The 19510-nt window shown below is 44.5% G+C and overlaps 1 protein-coding gene across 4 annotated transcripts in view; it reads left to right on the top strand.

The window, feature by feature from the left end:
• abcc3 (ATP-binding cassette, sub-family C (CFTR/MRP), member 3) overlaps positions 1–19510 on the top strand; it is a 149164-nt gene that overhangs the window by 71970 nt on the left and 57684 nt on the right. For all 4 annotated transcript variants that reach the window (XM_043715184.1, XM_043715185.1, XM_043715187.1 and 1 more), the window contains exons 7-12: positions 3190–3321; positions 3529–3744; positions 7297–7474; positions 13283–13444; positions 13588–13680; positions 15059–15262. In XM_043715184.1, the coding sequence (XP_043571119.1) occupies positions 3190–3321; positions 3529–3744; positions 7297–7474; positions 13283–13444; positions 13588–13680; positions 15059–15262 (985 nt within the window). The remainder of the gene's footprint in view (positions 1–3189; positions 3322–3528; positions 3745–7296; positions 7475–13282; positions 13445–13587; positions 13681–15058; positions 15263–19510) is intronic.

Genomic DNA, 19510 nt, shown 5'->3' with positions numbered 1-19510 from the left:
TTCGTTTGGAGGAAGTGGGAGGATTGGAAAGAGAAGTTGTTCAGGGTGAGGACCAGTTCAGTCAGTCGAAGGAGGGTGTCAGTGGAAGGGTACTGGTCGGTACGGCGGGAAAGGAAGAAGCGGAGGGCTTTGAGTCCTTCGTGATGGGGGATGGAGGTGTACAGGGACTGGATGTCCATGGTGAAAATAAGGCGTTGGGGATCCAGGTTCGAATCCCGCCATGGCATATGGTAGAATTTTAATTCAATAAAAGTCTGAAATTAAGAGTCTAATGATGACTGTGAATCCATTATTTGAGGTGGCACAGTGGTTAGCACTGCTGCCTCACAACACCAAGGGCCTGGGTTCAATTTCCGCCTAGGGCAACTGTGCAAACGCCACACTGATATTCTCCCCGTGTCTGCGTGGGTTTCCTCCAGGTGCTCTGGTTTCCTCCCATAATCTTAAGATGTGCAGGCCAGGTGAATTGGCCATGCAAAATTGCCCATAGTGTTAGGCCCATTAGTCAGGGTAAATATAGGGTAGGGGAATGGGTCTGGGTGGGTTACTCTTTGGAGGATTGTTGTGGACATGTTGGTCTGCAGAGCCTGTTTCCATACTGTAGAGAATCTAATCTAATGTAATAACCACCCTATTATTCTTAGAGATAACACAAATCTCCTTACAAATCTGTTTCTCAATTTCCTGCTGACTATTAGGGGGTCTATAATACAATCCCAATAAGGTGATCATCCCTTTCTTATTTCTCAGTTCCATCCAAATAACTTCCCTGGATGTATTTACAAGAATATTCTCCCTCAGTTCAGCTGTAATGCGATCCCTTCTCAAGATCCCTCATCCTCATCCTCCTTTTTTTTTGTCCTTCCTGTAGCATTTGTATCCTGGAACATTAAGCTGCCGGTCCTGTTGATTCCTGAGCCACGTTTCTGTAATTACTATGATATCCCAGTCCCATGTTCCTAACCATGCCCTTAGTTCATCTGCCTTCCCTGTTAGGCCTCTTGCATTGAAATAAATGCAGTTTACTTTATCAGTCCTACCTTGTCCCTGACTGCTAAACTTGCTTCTTTTCTCAACTGTACCAGTCTCAGATTGATCTCTTTCCTCACTATCCCTACCATCTCACACAGACACACACACACAGACACACACACACAGACACACACAGACAGACAGACACACACACATTCACTAGTCTAAATCCTCCCGAGCAGCTCAAGGACCTCCTTTTTAAGTTTGTGCCTAACTTTCTATATTCTTCCTTCAGAATGTCATCCTTTTCCCTTCCTATGTCTGTTCCAATGTGTACAATGACCTCCTGCTGGTCCCTCTCCCCTTTGAGAACTATCTACACCCTGTCTGAAACATCCTTGATCCTGGCCCCAGGGAGGCAACACACCATTCTGATATTTCGCTGCTGGCCACAGAAATGTCTGTCTGTGCCTCTGACTAGAGAGTCCCCTAACACAATTGATCGCTTGGAACCCGACGTACCCCTCATTATATTAGAGCCCGTCTTGGCTGTTCGTGTTACATTCCCCTAAGAATCTCCTGCACTACCTGTTTACCCCTTTTACCTTTCCTGGAGTTAACCCATCTATTTGACTGTATCTGTGGCTTTTCTCCCTTCCTATAACTGCCATCCATCACACCCCCTTGCTGTTGTAAACTCCTCATTGCCTCTAACTGTCACTCCAAGATCAGTTGTGAATTTCGCTGTTTGTTAATTTTCCCAGATGCACTCCGATGTCCAGCGATAAGTGAATTCAACAGCAAAGGCAGTAACTATGCAGGTTCACTGCTGTGTCAGTTAGTAGTGTGGGTCTCTCCCTCTCTCCCTCCTTCACTGACTATGTGCTGCCTTTGTCAGTGCCTCCCCCTTTTAAAACTGCTGTTGTTTTTACTTTTTTTTTACTCCCAAGTTCTAAATCAATGCAACAGCAGATAAAACAGTAATTGCTGCTCCTGGAATTCGAGGAAATGATCTCCAACACCTAAACTCCCTCAAAAAGGAGTGGCCAGTTACAGCCAGAATTTTTTCCTGTCATCCATCTTGGATTACCCAGAATCTTCTGTGTTCAAAACATTTCTTGTTACACTTGACCCCAGGTAGAATATCCAACCACATATCCTGTTTCCACCTCCTAACATATGACTCCATTCCTCACATCAACTCATCTGCTGGTGAAACCCTTACCCATGCTTTTGTTCTCACCAGACTTGATTATTCCAATGCATTTCTCCATCCACTTACATCCTATCCTCTACAAAGTCTAAGCTTATGCAAAGTTTTGCTCCCCATGTTCTACCTCACACCAAATTCCTGTTCGCCCATTATCCCTCCTCCCAGTTGGTTAATTCCTTGATTATAAAATTCTCTTGTTTATTTTCAAATCCTTCCAGGTCCTTGCCATTCCAATTTCTGCAAACTTCCACACCTCTCACCATTTTGCTACCTACCTCAATCTCCAGCAGTCTGGCTCCTTGCACATTGCTAATTTTAAATGCTGCACTGCTGGGGGTTGAGCTTTAGTTATGTAAGCTGCAAGCTCTGGAATTTCCAATCGGAACCTCCATTTCTCTTATTTACATTCCTCCTTTAAGAGGCACCCTAAAACCCTACCTTTCATTCAACTTTTGGTCATCTGACCTTTCATCTCTTTGTGATACTTGGTCCACATTTATTTGATATTATTGTGCAATATCTTGGGACAATCAATGATGGGAAAGATTCTTTACAAGTATAAGTTGTCAATACAAGCTGGCACCTGTTTTATTGATCTGCAGACCACATTGGCCATTGCTTGCAATTTCCTGTCAGGCCTATCCGAGTGGTATCTGTGGATAAATTCCACTAATCAGCATTAGGGGGAAATGTAAAGGTTAGTGTTTATCTGATTCCAATCAGTCTTGATAGGAATTAATTGGTTCAGGTAATGGTTTGGTGCTGGTCTGAGTCTTTATATTTCAGCAGAGTGCCCCTTTTTCTGTTTTTGTCTGTCTTTTTCTCTCTCGTTTGTGCACGCTCTGGCTCTGACACTCACTTGTGATTGCTCACTCGTTTATGCTCTCTCACACTCATGCTCGAGTTCTGCCTGTTGCTTACTCATGTACTCTCTTGTCACCCGCGCCCTTGCACTGTCTCTGTTTTTTTTCCCTTCCTCTCTCACACGCTCTTAATATCCACAGAATGGCCATACAGGGTTACAAGCACCCCCTGGAGGACAAAGATCTCTGGTCACTGAACAAAGAGGATAGGTCGGATGTTGTTGTGCCAAAACTACTGAATGAGTGGGAGAAGCAGAAGCTGAAAGTGAAAAGGTAATTATCTTCCATCTGATACCTAGGAGCGTGTTACAGGCTGGAATTTAATCGAGAGGTTCTAGCTGGTTTATATATACAGTAACAGTTACATGGGAGTGCATTACAGACTGGAATTGAATCAAAGGGTTGGGTATTGTTGATGCTTTGCGAATAGTTGCTGGTCAGCAGACAGTAATCGCCTGTTTTATGTCCTTTCTTTGCCAGGAATCAGGAGGCTGTCTACTCCAAATGCCCACCTCCATATAACGTTACAGACCAGGAGCCTCATGAAGCTGAGGTCCTTTTTCCCAGCAAGGGGGACCAGAAGAAACCTTCATTCCTCATAGCCCTGTGCAGAACCTTTGCTCCTTACTTCCTTTTGGGATCGGCACTGAAGCTGTGCCAGGATCTGTTGTCTTTCGTCAATCCCCAACTTCTCAAGTATGATGTCTGTATACCAAAGGGAATTTATTAAATGTTCTTTGGACTGTAAATTCCCTCTAGATCCTGTCTGAAATACAGGGTTCAGTTTTAATCTGCTCCACCCAGTAGTAAACTATGGGTTCAAATCAAGTCCATTTACACCCCAGTCTAATATTTGTCTCCCTTAGGAGATTTGTCTCCCTTTTATGGGTTGCACCTGAACTGGAAGGGCACCAATATCCTGAGTGGGAAGTTTGCCTTTGGGACGGTTTAAATTAGTTTGGCGGGGATGGGAACCAGAGCTATCTGATGAAGGAGCAGGTAGTGAACAGCCAGACAGAAGTGAGTACTGCAGATGCTGGAGATTGGAGTCTAGGTTAGAGTGGTGCTGGAAAAGCACAGCAGGTCAGGCAGCATCCGAGGAGCAGGAAAATCGACATTTCGGGCAAAAGCCCTTCATCAGGAACAACCAGATACACCGTGCAGAGAGTCTGTGAGGATGGATAGACAGTATATAGAGCAAAGGTGCAGTCAGTGTGATGGGTTGAAATGTGTCTATTTTAATGCAAAAATTATCAGGAATAAGGATGACTAACTCCGAACAGGATAGGTCAGAGTCAGCATGGATTTGTGAAGGGGAAATCATGCTTGACTAATCTTCTGGAATTTTTTGAAGATGTTACTCTGAAGATGGACAAGGGAGATCCAGTGGATGTAGTGTACCTGAACTTTTAGAAAGCCTTTGATAAAGTCCCACATAGGAGGTTAGTGAGCAAAATTAGGGTGCATGGTATTGGGGACAAAGTACTGACTTGGATTGAAAATTGGTTGGCTGACAGGAAACAGTAGTGATAAACGGCTCCCTTTCGGAATGGCAGGCGGTGACCAGTGGAGTACCGCAGGGATCAATGCTGGGACCGCAGCTTTTTACAATATATATTAATGATATAGAAGATAATATTAGCAAATTTGCTGATGATACAAAGCTGGATGGCAGGGTGAAATGTGAGGAGGATGTTAGGAGATTACAGGGTGACCTGGACAGGTTAGGTGAGTGGACAGATGCATGGCAGATGCAGTTTAATGTGGATAAATGTATGGTTATCCACTTTGGTGGCAAGAACAGGAAGGCAGATTACTACCTAACTGGAATCAATTTAGGTAAAGGGACAGTACAAAGAGATCTGGGTGTTCTTGTACACCAGTCAATGAAAGTAGGCATGCAGGTACAGCAGGTAGTGAAGAAAGCTAATAGCATGCTGGCCTTCATAACAAGAGGGATTGAGTATAGAAGCAAAGAGGTTCTTCTGCAGCTGTACAGGCTCTGGTGAGACCACACCTTGAGTACTGTGTGCAGTTCTGGTCTCCAAATTTGAGGAAAGACATTCTGGCTATTGAGAAAGTGCAGCATAGGTTCACGAGGTCAATCCCTGGAATGGTGGGACTACCTTACGCTGAAAGACTGGAGCGACTGGGCTTGTATACCCTTGAGTTTAGAAGACGGAGAGGGGATCTGATTGAGACGTATAAGATTATGAAAGGATTGGACACTCTGGCAGCAGGAAACATGTTTCCGCTAATGGGTGAGTGCCGAACCAGAGGACACAGCTTAAAAATACAGGGTAGACCATTTAGGACAGAGATGAGGAGAAACTTCTTCACCCAGAGAGTGGTGGGTGTGTGGAATGCTCTGCCCCAGAAGGCAGTGGAGGCCCAGTCTCTGAATTCGTTTAAGAAAGAGTTGGATAGAGCTCTCAAGGATAGTGGAATCAGGGGTTATGGAAATAAGGCAGGAACAGGATACTGATTGAGGATGATCAGCCATGATTATAATGAATGGTGGTGCAGGCTCGAAGGGCAGAATGGCCTACTCCTGCACCTATTGTCTATTGTCTATCTATTGTCTATTGAACATAGATCAGTACGAGGAACTATGATGTTTTGGCCTTTTCGGAGGCTTGGATATCACAGGGGCAGGAATAGCTGTTGGAAGTTCCAGGGTTTAGATGTTTCAAAAGGAATAGGGAGGGAGGTAAAAGAGGTGGGGGATTGAAAATCAGGGATAGCATTACAGCTGCAGAAAGGGAAGTCATAGAGGAGGGTTTGTCTACAGAGTTGGTATGTGTAGAAATCAGAAACTGGAAAGGAGCAGTCACTTTATTGGAAGTTTTCTACAGGCCCGCCCAATAGCAACAGAGACACGGAGAAGCAGATTGGGAGGCAGATTTTGAAAGGGTGCAAAGGTAATATGGTTGTTGTCATGGGTGACTTTAACTTCCCTGATATTAATTCGAACTTCCTAATTCAAATAGTTTGGATGGAGCAATTTTTGTCAGGTGTACCCAGGAAGGATTCCTGACTCAATATGTAGATTGACTGACTAGAGGGAGGCCATATTGGATTTGATGCTTGGCAACAAACCAGGCTAGGCATCAGATCTCTTGGGGGAGTGCATGTTGGTGATAGTGATCACAACTCCCTGACCTCTGCTGTAGTCATGGAGAGGGATAGGAGCAGATGTTATGGGAAAGTATTTATTTGGGGGAGGGGGAATTATAGTGCTGTTCTTGGCAGTGTGGAGAGACAGAGGGATCTTGGGGACAAGGTCCATAGATTCCCTCAAAGTTGCCACCCAAGTTTGTTAAGAAGGCATATGCTGTTGACTTTCGTTGGTAGGGGGATTGAGTTTAAGAGCGTGAGGTTATGCTGCAGTTCTCCAGAACCGTGGTTAGGCCACACTGGAATATTGTGTTCAGTTCTGGTTGCTTCATTATAGGAAGGATGTGGAAGCTTTAGAGAGGGCGCAGAGGAGATTTACTAGGATGCTGCCTGGACTGGAGGGCATGTCTTATGAAGAAAGGTTGAGGGAGCTAAGGCTTTTCTCATTAGAGCGAAGAAGGATGAGAGGTGACTTGATAGAGGTGTACAAGATGAGACACAGAGTGGATAGCCAGAGACTTTATCTCAGGGCAGAAATGGCTATCACAAGGGAGCATAATGTTAAGTTGATTGGAGAAAGGTTTAGGGGAGATGTCAGAGGTAGGTTCTTTACACAGATTGGTGGGTGGATGGAATGCACTGCCAGTGGTAGTGGTAGAGTCAGAGACATTAGGAACATTTAAGCAACTCCTGGATAGGCACATGGATGGTAATAAAATGAAGAGTCTGTAGGTTAGTCTGATCTTAGAGTAGGATAAAAGGTTGGCACAACATCAAGGGCCAAAGGGGCTGTACTGTGCTATGTTCTTAAAATGGGTGCTTCAACCCAACCCCTCAGTTTTTCACTGGTTGCGGTAACTTAGTTATCCCTCTCCAGGTAAAATGTTTCCAGACTCTGTGCTGTCTTAAGTGCCTGTGAAAGTGATGAGCAGGAATTCTCATCTGAGGACTGCACTCAGTGTTTGATCGCACTGGAAAGTTCCTGGGTACAGGGTAACGAGAGACACAGTGGAATTCAGCCACTTTGTATTTAAAGGAAGTCTTGGACAGAGAGAAGTTTATTCCTCTTGTTCTGCAGTTACTGGTTCTCCTTCAGTTTCTGACACACTTTGGTTTTTTGTTTGCATCCAGCATGTTGATTTCCTTCATCAAAAGCCGGGAGTCCAGGATCTGGTGGGGATACAGCATCTCATTCTTGATGTTCTTCTCCGCTGCCCTGCAAACCATCATTCTCCACCAGCACTTCCAGTATTGTTTTGTAACAGGCATGCGGCTACGGACCGCCATTGTCGGAGCGATATACCGCAAGGTGAGACAGCTGCTGATCTTCCACATTGCAGGGCTGATAATCCAGCGTACATCATTCAATCCCCATACTGGCCAGTTGGAGCATTTAAATTCAGACAAGTAAATAAGCTTATAAAAAAGCATGGAGTGTATAAAAATGACCACTTTCTGTGGGAATGAGAGACTCACGGTTGGTGTGATGCCTCCCAGGTGCCAGGGTTCATGATGTCTGTGTTTTTGGGATCCTTGAAGGGGAGGGGTAGCAGCCCTAAGTTGTGGTCTACATAGGCACCAATGATATCGGAAGAGCGATGGGGAAATAAGGCAGAAATTCAGGGAACAATGGTGGAAGCTTAGAGCTAGAACAAACTATTTTTGTTTGTTTTTTTGCCTGTGCCAAATGCTAGCGAGGTGAGGAAAGTGGAGAGGAGTTGAACACGTGGGTTCAGGCATGGTGCAGGAGGGAGGGTTTTGGGTTCCTGGATAATTGGGGCTCTTTCTGGAGTATTTGGGACCTCTACAAATAGGATTGTCTATACCTGAGCCAGAGGGGTACCAATATCCAGGAGTTGGGAGGGGGAGGGGGGGGGGGGGGCGTGGAAAATGCTCTAATGGAGGGTTTAAACTAATTCAGCAGGGGGAATGGGAACCTGAATTGTAGTTAGAGTATACAGGAGGTTGGGAGTAGGTTGAGATCCGAAGTAAGGTTTCAACATCACATGAGGGCAACAGACAAGAAGTTGGTTTGAAATGTGTCTATTTCAACACCAGGTGCATCTGGAATAAGGTGGGTGAACTTGCAGCATGAGTTGGTACCTGGGATTTCGACATTGGCCATTTCTGAGACATGGATAGAGCAGGGACAGGAATGGTTGTTGCAGGTTTGGGATTTAGATGTTTCAGTAAGATCAGAGAAGATTGGAAAAGGAGGGGTGTGTAGCATTGTTAGTCAAGGACAGTATTACGGTGGCAGAAAGGACGTTTGAGGACTCGTCCACTGAGGTAGTATGGGCTGATGTTAGAAACCGGAAAGGAGAGGTCACCCTGTTGTGAGTTTTCTACAGGCCTCCGAATAGTTCCAGGGATGTAGAGGAAAGGATAGCAAAGATGATTCTGGATTGGAGAGAGAGTAACAGGGTAGTTGTTATGGGGGACTTCAACTTTCCAAATATTAACTAGGAATACTATAGTTCAAGTATTTTTAAATGGGTCAGTTTTTGTCAAATGTGTGCAGGAGGGTTTCCTGACACAGTATATAGATAGGTCAACAAAAGGCCACATTAGATTTGTTGCTGGGTAATGAACCCAGCCAGGTGTTAGATTTGGAGGTAGGTGAGCACTTTGCTGATAGTGACCACAATTCAGTTATGTTTACTTTAGTGATGGAAAGGGATAGGTATATATTGCAGGGCAAGAGTTATAGCTGGGGGAAAGGCAATTATAGTGCGATTAGGCAAACGTTAGGATGCATACGATGGGGGAAGGAAACTGTAGGGGACGGGCACAATTGAAATGAGCTTATTCAAGGAACAACTATTGCAGATCCTTGGCAAGTGTGCACCTGTCAGGCAGGGCAGAAGTTGTCGAGTGCAGGAGCCATGGTTGAATCCATTGTCATGAGGGAGAAGGAGGCTTATGTTTGGATGAGAAATGAAGGCTCAGTTAGGGCACTTGGGAGTTACAGGTTAGCCAGGAAAGAACTAAAGAAAGGGTTAAGAGGAGCCAGGAGGGGACATGAGAAGTCGTTGGCAGATAGGATCAAGGAAAACCCTAAGGCTTTCTATAGGTATGTCAGGAATAAAAGAATGACTAGAGTAAGATTAGGGCCAATCAAGGGCAGTAGTGGGAAGTTGTGCGTGGACTCTGAGGAGATAGGAGAAGCACTAAATGAATATTTTTTCAGTATTTACACCAGAAAAAGACAATGTTGGCAAGGAGAATACAGAGATACAGGCTACTAGACTAGATGGGATATTCTAAAAGGCATTAAGGTAGATAAGTCCCCAGGTCCAGATGGGATCTATCCCAAGTTACTGAGGGAAGCAAGAGAGGAAATAGTTGGAGCTTTAACAGATATCTTTGCAGCATCCTTGAACACAGATGAGTTCCTGGAGGACTGGAGAATTACTAATGTTGTCCCCTTGTTTAAAAAAGGTAGCAGAGATCATCCATGTAACTATAGACCGGTGAGCCTGACATCAGTGGTAGAGAAAGTGCTGGAGAATGTACTGAGGAATAGGATCTATTCCCATTTGGAAGAAAATGGGATTATCAGTAATGGGCAGCATAGTTTTGTGCGGGGAAGATCATGTCTTATAAACCTAATAGACTTCTTTGAGAAGGTGACAAAGTTGATTGAGGGAAGGGATGTAGATGTCATATATATGGACTTTAGTAAGGCGTTTGATAACGTAAGCTGATGGAGAGAGTGAAGTTGCATCGGATAAAGGGTGTTCTAGCTAGATGGGTAGAGAACTGGCTGAGTGACTGGAGACAGAGAGTAGTAGTGGAAGGGAGCTTCTCAAAATGGAGACCTGTGACCAGTGATGCTCCACAGGGATCCATGCTGGGACCACTGTTGTTTGTGATCTATATAAATGATTTGGACAAAGGTATCTATTGCCTGATTAGTAAGTTTACAGATGACACAAAGATTGGTGGAGTAGCAGATAGTGAAGAGGACTGTCGGAGAATGCAGGAGAATATAGATAGATTGGAGAGATGGGCAGAGAAATGGCAGATAGAGTTCAATCTGGACAAATGCAAAGTAATGTATTTTGGAAGATCCAATTCCAGAGCGAACTGTACAGTAAATGGAAAAGCCCTGGGGAAAGCTGATGTACAGAGAGATCTGGGTGTTCAGGTCCATTGTTCCCTGATGGTGGCAACGCAGGTCAGTAGAGTGGTCAAGAAGGCATAAAGCATGCTTTCCTTCATCGGAAGGGGTATTGAGTACAAGAGTTGGCTGGCTATGTTACAATTGTATAAGAGGAGAAAGTGAGGACTGCAGATGCTGGAGATCAGAGCTGAAAATGTGTTGCTGGAAAAGCGCAGCAGGTCAGGCAGCATCCAAGGAACAGGAGAATCGACGTTTCAGGAATAAGCCCTCTTGAAGAAGGGCTTATGCCCGAAACATCGATTCTCCTGTTCCTTGGATGCTGCCTGACCTGCTGCGCTTTTCCAGCAACACATTTTCAGCTACAATTGTATAAGACTTTGGTTCGGCCACATTTGGGATGCTGCATACAGTTCTGGTCACCACATTACCAAAAGGATGTGGATGTTTTGGAGAGGGTGCAGGGGAGGTTCACCAGGATGTTGCCTGGTATGGAGGGTGCTAGCTATGAGGAGAGGTTGAGTAGATTAGGATTATTTTCATTAGAAAGTTGGAGGTTGAAGGAGGACCTGATTGAGAGCTAGAAAATCAGACGTGTGTAGACAGGATGGATAGCAAGAAGCTTTTTTCCGGAATGGGGGACTCAATTACTAGGGGTCACAAGTTCAAAGTGAGAGGGATAAAGTTTGGGAGAGGTATGGGTGGAAAGTTCTTTACGCAGAGGGTGGTGGGTGCCTGGAACGTGTTGCCAACAAAGGTGATAGAGGTGGGCATAATAGTGTCATTTAAGATACATGCATGGGCCGGGAGCAGAGGGATACAGATCCTTAGGAAACAGGCAACAGGTTTAGATCGAGGATCTGGATCGGCACAGGCTTGGAGGGCAGAAGGGCCTGTTCCTGTGCTGTAATTTTATTTGTTCTTTGTTCAGTTACTAGTGGGGTACCGCAAGGATCTGTTTTGGAGCCACTGCTGTTGGTCATTTTTATAAATGACTTGGATAAGGGCATAGAAGGATGGATTAGTAAATTTGCGGTGCAGTTGAGATAGTGCTGAAGGATGTTGCAGCTTACAGAGGGACATAGATAAGCTACAGAGCTGGGCTGAGAGGTGGCAAATGGAGTTTAATGCGGAAAAGTGAGGTTTGGAAGGAGCAACAGGAATGCAGAGTACTGGGCTAATTGTAAGATTCTTGGTACTGGAGATGAACAGAGAGATCTCGGTGTCCATGTACATAGATCCCTGAAAGTTGCCACCAGCTTGATAGGGTTGTTAAGAAGGTGTACGGTGTGTTAGCTTTTATTGGTAGAGGGAATGCGTTTTGGAGGCAGGAGGTCATATTGCAGTTGTACAAAACTCTGGTGCGGCCACATTTGGAGTATTGCGTACAGTTCTAGTCAATGCATTATAGGAAGGATGTGGAAGCTTTGGAAAGGGTTCAGAAGAGATGTACGAGAATGTTGCCTGGTATGGAGGGAAGGTCTAACGAGGAAAGTCTGAGGGACTTGAGGCTGTTTTCATTAGAGAGAAGAAGGTTGAGAGATGACTTAATTGAGACATATAAGATAATCAGAGGGTTAGATAAGGTAGACAGTGAGAGCCTCTTTACTCAGATGGAGATGGCTAGAATGAGAGGACATAGCTTTAAATTGAGGGGTGATAGGTATAGGACAGATGTCAGCAGTAGTTTCTTTATTCAGTAGCAGGGGCATGAAATGCCCTGCCTGCAACAGTAGTAATCTCGCCAACTTTAAGGGCATTTAAATGGTCATTGGATAGACATATGGACAAGAATGGAACAGTCTAGGTTAGATGGGCTTCAGATTAACTTCAAGGTTGGAGCAACATCGAATTCCGAAGGGCCTGCACTGCGTTGTAATGTTTTATGTTCTATGACCAGAAAACAATAGAACCATCAGAAATATCCTACTTTTTAATTAATTCAATTCAGCGCAGTAGATACTACATTAGTTGTGGACAGGACTGGGATAAGCTCCCGTTCTTGATATCCTGTTGGTATTATTGTATTCAGTTGTTATTGTACTGCTGTTCACAGGAACTTGCTGTGCACAATTTGTTGCTATGTTTCTTCCACCCCAGCAATAGCTACACTACAAAATACGTAACATTGTGGTTGACAGGTGCTAGATAAATGTGAGTTCTTTTTCTTTTTGCTTGCGCTTCAGTCTTTGGAGTCAGTACCAGCAGAAACTTCAGGAGAGGCATGCTGTGATTAGGGTATACTTCTACATATGAAGAATTCTTCTGAAGTGTGAGATTAAAGTGCCTTTATGAGCCAAGGCATTGAATATAAGAACAAGGAGGTTATGCTGAACTGTATAAACCATTGGTTAGGCCGCAACTGGGGGACTGTGTGCCATTCCGGTCATCACATCATAGGAAGGGTCTCAGGAAGTCACGGGACCCGAAACGTTAACTTTGATTTCTCTTCACAGATGCTGTCAGACCTGCTGAGCTTTTCCAGTAACTTCAGTTTCTGTATAAGGAAGGATGTGACTGCCTGAGGGTGCAGAGAAGATTTATCAGGATTTTGCTGGGCTGGAGAGCCTGGGATAGGAGTGGTTGGGTAGGACTGCTTTCCTTGGAGCAGTGAGGGTTAAGAGGGGATCTGACAGATGTGTTTACGATTTTGAGGAGCATAAATATGGAGGAGAGGATGGCACTTTTCCGTTAGTAGAGGTATCAATAGCTAAGGAGTATAAGTTAAAGGTAGAAGGCTAAGTGGGGAATGGAGAGAGATTTTTTACTGAGGTTGGTGGGAATCTGAAACTCTGCCTGAAAGGGTGGTTCAGTCAGAAATTCTTGTGACATTTAAGCAGAATTTGAATATTCATTTTGTTGCCATAGCCTCCAGGAGCAGGAAAATGAGATGTCGTCAGATCTTTGTTAACTGCTGCTGACATGATGTACCCAATGGCCATCTCTTGTATTGGAAATGATGATTAAGTCTATGCTTATTTGACTTTTTTTCAGTCTCTGGTCATCACTAACTCAGCTAAACGTTCATCCACCGTTGGGGAGATTGTGAACTTGATGTCAGTGGATGCTCAGAGATTCATGGATCTCACCGGCTTCCTCAACATGCTATGGTCAGCTCCACTCCAGATCTGCCTGGCTCTTTACTTCCTGTGGCAGGTACCCCCCTTTCCCTGATCTCCTTCTGAAGTAGTGAAAAGTTGTGGTTTTGAGGTGCACAGGACCACAGCGAAGACTTGAAGTTTTGGGTTTGACCATTGAAGAGACATCAAGACTAATGTGGCCTCTGTCTCCTTTCCCAGTACCTGGGTCCTTCAGTTCTGGCTGGTGTTGCCGTGATGATTCTTCTAATCCCATTCAATGCAGTGATTGCCATGAAAAGTCGAAGCTTTCAGGTATGTCACAAAAACTCTCTTTACTCCTTAATTCTTTTCCACAGTATCTTCCTCTTTTCCATCCCTTTACTCAGGATACTTCTCCCACCTGTTGTTTAATAACCTTTCATTCACACACGTACTCTCTCACAGTGTCACTCAGTACTTTAGTTTCAGCTTCAATCCTTCTCATTCTCCCTTCAGCTTTCTTTACTCTGTCAGCCTCAGATGGATAGGAAACTGGCTGGCAGACTGGAAACGGAAGGAGTAAACAAGTTGTTTTATGACTGGCACACAGAGACTAGTGGGGTACTACAGGGGGCAGTGCTGGACCCCAGCTATTCACACTATAGATTAGTGTTAAGGGAATTCAGTGTAGGATCTCCAAATTTACAGCCGACACAAAGCTGGCTGGGAGGATGAGCTGTGAGGATGATGCGCAGATGCTTTGGTGTGATTTGGACAGGCTTAGTGAATAGGCAGATGCATGGCAGACGCAGCATAATGTGGATAAATGTGAGCATATCTACTTTGGTCGCAACAACACAAAGGCCGGTTCCTAACTGGCAACAAACTAAGAGAGGGAAATGTGCAACAAGACGTGGGTGTCCTCGTACACCAGTCACTGAAGGTCAGCATGCAGGTACAGCAGGCAGTGAAGAAAATGTTGACCCTCGTAGTGAGAGAATTAGAGTACAGAAACGGGGACATCTTGCTGCAATTGTGGAAGGTCTCGGTGAAACCCAACTTGAAATATTGTGTGCAGTTTGGTCTTCTTAGCTGAGGAAGGATGTTCTTGCGATAGAGGGAGTGCACTGAAGGTTTACCAATCTGATTCCTGGGATTGTGTGACCATGTGGTATGAGGAGAGATTGAATCAATTAGGATTATATTCCCTTGGGTTCAGAAGAATGAAGGAGAGATTTCATAAACATCTATAGAATTCTAATAGAACTAGACAGTCTATGTAAGAAGGATTTTCCTGATTACAGGGATGTCCAGACCCAGAAATCACAGTTTAAGGATACCAGGTAAACCATTTAAGACTGAGATAAGATATTTTGTCATCCAGAGTGGTGAGCCTATGGAATTCACTACCACATGACGTAGTCAAGGCCAAAATGTTGTATGATTTCAAGAAGGCTTTGGATATGGCACTTGAGGTTAAAAGGATCAAAGGATACAGGGGGAAAGCAGGAACAGGCCGTTTGAGTTGGGTAATTAGCCATGATTACATTAAAGAACTGACCCTCCTTTGCCATGTGTGACCTATCTTTTCTCCTCACCTTCCCCCCCCCCCCCCCACCCCCAGCCCTGCTTTGCGACGTGTACAGCCTGTGATACAGCTGCCATCTTTTGCAAAGCACATGATGTGATTGTGATCTCTTTCACCCTGTAGGTGCAACAGATGCAACACAAAGACGCTCGGATTAAGCTGATGAATGAGATCCTGAATGGTATTAAGGTGCTGAAGTTGTATGCCTGGGAAGCGTCTTTCGAGCAGAAGGTCCTGGCCATTCGGCAGAAGGAGCTCAGTATTCTGAAAAAAGCTGCCTACCTCAATGCCCTCTCCACCTTCACTTGGACAACTGCCCCCTTTATTGTGAGTATCTGCTCCTTTAACAACTTTCTAATGTTTAGGTTTCTCCCTGGCAGTAAGTTGTATTTCTGTAATGCCTTGATATCATAAAACATCCTGTTCTGCTTCTTGGGAGTGTTACTAAACTGACTCTGTCACTGAGCCACACACAGTGATATTAGGGCAGGGGAGCAAAGGCTTGTCCAAAGAGGTAATTTTTATGGAGCCTTTTGAAGGAGAGAGAGAGAGATGGGCAAGGGGCGAAGAGATTTAGGGAGAGCATTACAGAGCTCAGGACTCGGATAGCTGAAGGTATGGCCATCAGTGTCGGTGTGATGGAAATCAAGAATGCCTGAAAGGCCAGCAAGAGGCGATCTGAGATCGGAGTATGGCTGAATGAGGTTACCAAGGTAAGGGAGAGTTTTGAAAACCATGTGATCCATTTAAATGGAGGCATTGTCCCTCTATAAAGGACGAGCTATCAATGGAAAACTGGTTTCATTGATATATCTCATCCTTCTAATGTCAGTGATTATTCAAACATGTGGCGAGATGGTAGACAATTCCATTCCTATCAACACTTTGTCAGATGACTTCCTTTTTTGCTGAAGGTTACCTGATGAACATGATCCTGAGCTCATTTCCCCTGACATCCCTCCTGCCTGTATAAAAACATCCATGGCACTGAGTCCACATGGTGTACACAGTGACGCCTGTAGCACACTCAGTCCCAGGTGCAGGTCAATAGGAGGACCCACACCTTCCTGAGTGAGGAATTCACTGGGACAAGTTGGCGTGTATGTTATTTGTGAAGGCTAGAAAAGCATTTTGCAGTGAAGAGAATCGTGGGTGACACTGACAGTTGAAGGATGGAAGGAGGTTTGTGTGAAATGTGAGCAGATTGGGACTGTACACAGTGGTAACACGCCTACCTCTGGGCCAGATCGTCCTGGTTCGAGTCATTGGTCAGGATTTTTGGGCCATGTGTTTGTAATGTAGCCAAACAAATTGAGCAACTTATAAATCCTTTGCATATGCTCCTGATGGCAGGCAGGAAGAATGGAAGAGTTTCCTGGTCTACTCTCCCTCAGAAAGCAACGGCAAAACACTGCTACAAAAACTGAAATTGCTGGAAAAGCTCAATAGGCCTGGCAGCATCTGTGGAGAGAAAATAGAGTTAATGTTTCAGATCAAGTGGCCCTTCCTCAGAACTGCAACACTTTGCTAAATATAACATTGATCAGTCCAGTGGGGAGAGAATTGTGTAGTTGTATTGTCATTCAGCCCCTTGAGCCTCATGCAGTAAGGTCATGGCTGATCTGTGGTCTAACTCTATATGCTGCCTTGGGCCCATATCCATTGATACGCTTGTCTATCTTAGATTTAAATTTAACAATTGTATTAGCATTGACTGCCTTTGGAGGAAGAGAGTTCCAAACCTCCAATATTCTTTGTTGCAGGAAGTGCTTTTTAATATCTCTCCTGAATGGCCTGACCCTAATTCTTAATCCAAGCTCCCTCGTTCTAGAATCTTTAATCAATGGAAATATTTTGTCTTTATCTACCTTATCTTGTCCTGTTAATATCTTGAAGACCTTGAGTAGGTCCCTCAACCTTCTAAATTCTAGAGAATATCTAGAGTTGAATGTCCAATGAAGACCACAAAAACTGATCAGATTCATTATTGCCCTTTAGTGAAGAGAAATTGCTACCCTGATCTGTTCTGGCTGACATGTGCTTCCAGACTCTCAGCAATGTTTGACTCTTTAAATGTCCTCTGAAATGGCCAAGCAAGCTCTTTAGTTGTGCCAACTACTACAAAGTCTCAAAGAAAAGCACACCCTGTTGGCTCTGCAAAGTCGTCCTCATTAATACCTGGGGATAGTGAACAAAACTGGAGGCGTTCTGTCTCAAACAAATCAAGCGACAGCCCGCTGTAGTCATACTCACAGAAGAACACCTTAGAGACAATACTGCACACACCACCACCCCCATCATCACTGGATATGTCCTGTCTAACCGGCGCAACGGAACCTCCTGCTGATTACCAACCCCTTGGCTGAAGAATCTGTACCCTTCCATGTTGGACAACAGTGTCTTTTAAATTTATTCACAAGGTGAGGGTGTCACTGGCTAGGCCAGCATTTATTGCCCAGAGGGTAGATAAGACTCAACCATGTTGCTGAGTCTGGAGGCAAATGTTGGCCAGACCAGGTAAGGATGGCAGTTTCCTTCCCTCAAGGACATTAATGAATCAGATCGGTTTTTCTAACAATTGACAATGAATTTGTGATCATAATTAGACTCTTAATTCCAAATTTTTATTGAATTCAAATTCCATCAACTGCCACGGCAAGATTTGAACCCAGCTGCCCAGATCATGCCCTGATTGGACTGTTAATCCAGACAATGACAAAATCATGAGGCCATCACTTGGAGGAAACAGAGGGTGAGAATATGTTCTGGGTGGGAGACTTCAGTCACCAAGAATGGCTCAGAAGCACCAAGGATGTATCTGCTAGACTGGGCAGGTGGTGAGGGAACCAACAAGAGGGAAAACATACGTGACCTTAACCTCACCAATCTGCTCCTGTAGATGCATCTGTCTATTAAAGAATTAGTAAGAGTATTCACTGCACAGTCCTTTTGGAGATGAAGTCTCCCCTTCATGTTGAACTTACCCTTCGGTGTGTTGCGTTACATTACCATCATGGTAAATAGGATTGACTTCGAACTGATCTAGCAACTCAAGAGTGGGCATCCATGAGGTGCTGTGGGACGACGACAGCTGCAGAATTGTACTTCGAACATAATCTGCAACCTCATGGCCTGGGCTGTATTGTCAGACAGAGACTTAGGAGTGCAGGTATATTGTTCCTTGAAAGTTGCATCAAAGGTACTCAGGGTGGTGAAGAAGGTGTTTGGCATGATTGTCTTCAGTGGTCAGAGTATTGAGTGCGGTTGTACAAGACATTGGTAAAGCCACTTTTGGAGCACTGTGTACAATTCTGATTGCCATACTATAGGAAAGATGTTATTAAACTGGAAAGAATGCAGAAACAATTTACAAGGATCTCAATGAGACTGGAAGATTTCAGTTATAGGAGAGGTTGGATAGACTGGGACGTCTTTCCCTGGATCATAGGAGGCTGAGGGGTGACTTTGTAGAAGTTTATAAAATCATAAAGAGCTTAGATAAAGTGAATAGCCAAGGTCTTTTCCCCATGGTAGAGGAGTCCAAAACTAGAGGGTATAGATTTAAGGTGAGAGGGAAAGATTTAAAAGGGACCCGAGAGGTAACTTTTTCACAGAGAAGGTGGTGTCTAAATAGAATGAGTTGCCAGAGGTAGTGGTAGAGGTGGGTACAATTACAACATTTAAGAGGCATTTGGGCAGATACATGGATAGGAAGGGATTTGAGGAATATAGGCCAAATGCAAGCAAATGGGACTTGTCCAGTTTAGGAAACCTGGTTGGCCTGGATGGGTTGGGCTGATAGGCCTGTTTCCGTGCTGTGACTCTAACCACTCAAATCCTGTCTATCATCTATAAGGCACAGGTTAGGTGTGTGCTGGAATGCTCCCCACTTGCCTGGATGGACGCAGCTGTAACAACACACTCAACTTGACAGCATCCAGGACAAAACAGCCCACTTGATTGGCACCTCATCCACAAGCATCTGCTCCCTCCACCACCAATGCTCAGTAGCAGCTGGGTGTACTATCTACAAGATGCACTGCAGAAATCCATGAAGACTCCTTAGACAGCCTCTTCCAAACTCATGAACACTTCCATCTAGAAGGACAAGGGCAGCAGATACATGGGAATACCACCCCCTGCAAGTTCCCCTTTAAGCCATTCACTTCGTGATTTGCAAATATTTCACCGTTCTTCAGTGTTGCTAGGTGAAAGTCCTGGGGCTCCTTTCCTTAGAGCATTGTGGGTATACCTACAGCACATGGACTGCAGCGCTTCTGTAAGGCAGCTCTCTGCCACTTTATCAAGAGTAACTAGGAATGGGTGATAAATGAATAAAGAGAGAAAAAGATTGGATCAGGTTAGACTAGCCCAGGAACCTCCCTAGTACAGCTAGAAAAGGTCCTAGCTAATGCCAGTATCTGAGTTAGTTCATCTCTTTAAACAGAATTACTAAGTGTACATTATCTTACCATGGGAGTGTTTGGTGGGGACAGTGTAGAGGAGCTCAGTTTCAGTTTGAGTTAGAAGGAACTTTGCTGTATATCTAATCCCATGCTGTACCTGCATGGGGAG

The sequence above is a fragment of the Chiloscyllium plagiosum genome, chromosome 24 (assembly GCF_004010195.1).
Source record: "Chiloscyllium plagiosum isolate BGI_BamShark_2017 chromosome 24, ASM401019v2, whole genome shotgun sequence".
NCBI classification, from domain to species: Eukaryota; Metazoa; Chordata; class Chondrichthyes; order Orectolobiformes; family Hemiscylliidae; genus Chiloscyllium; species Chiloscyllium plagiosum.
Note: the sequence above shows the minus strand (reverse complement) of the source record. Positions and strands in the feature narration are given on the sequence as shown.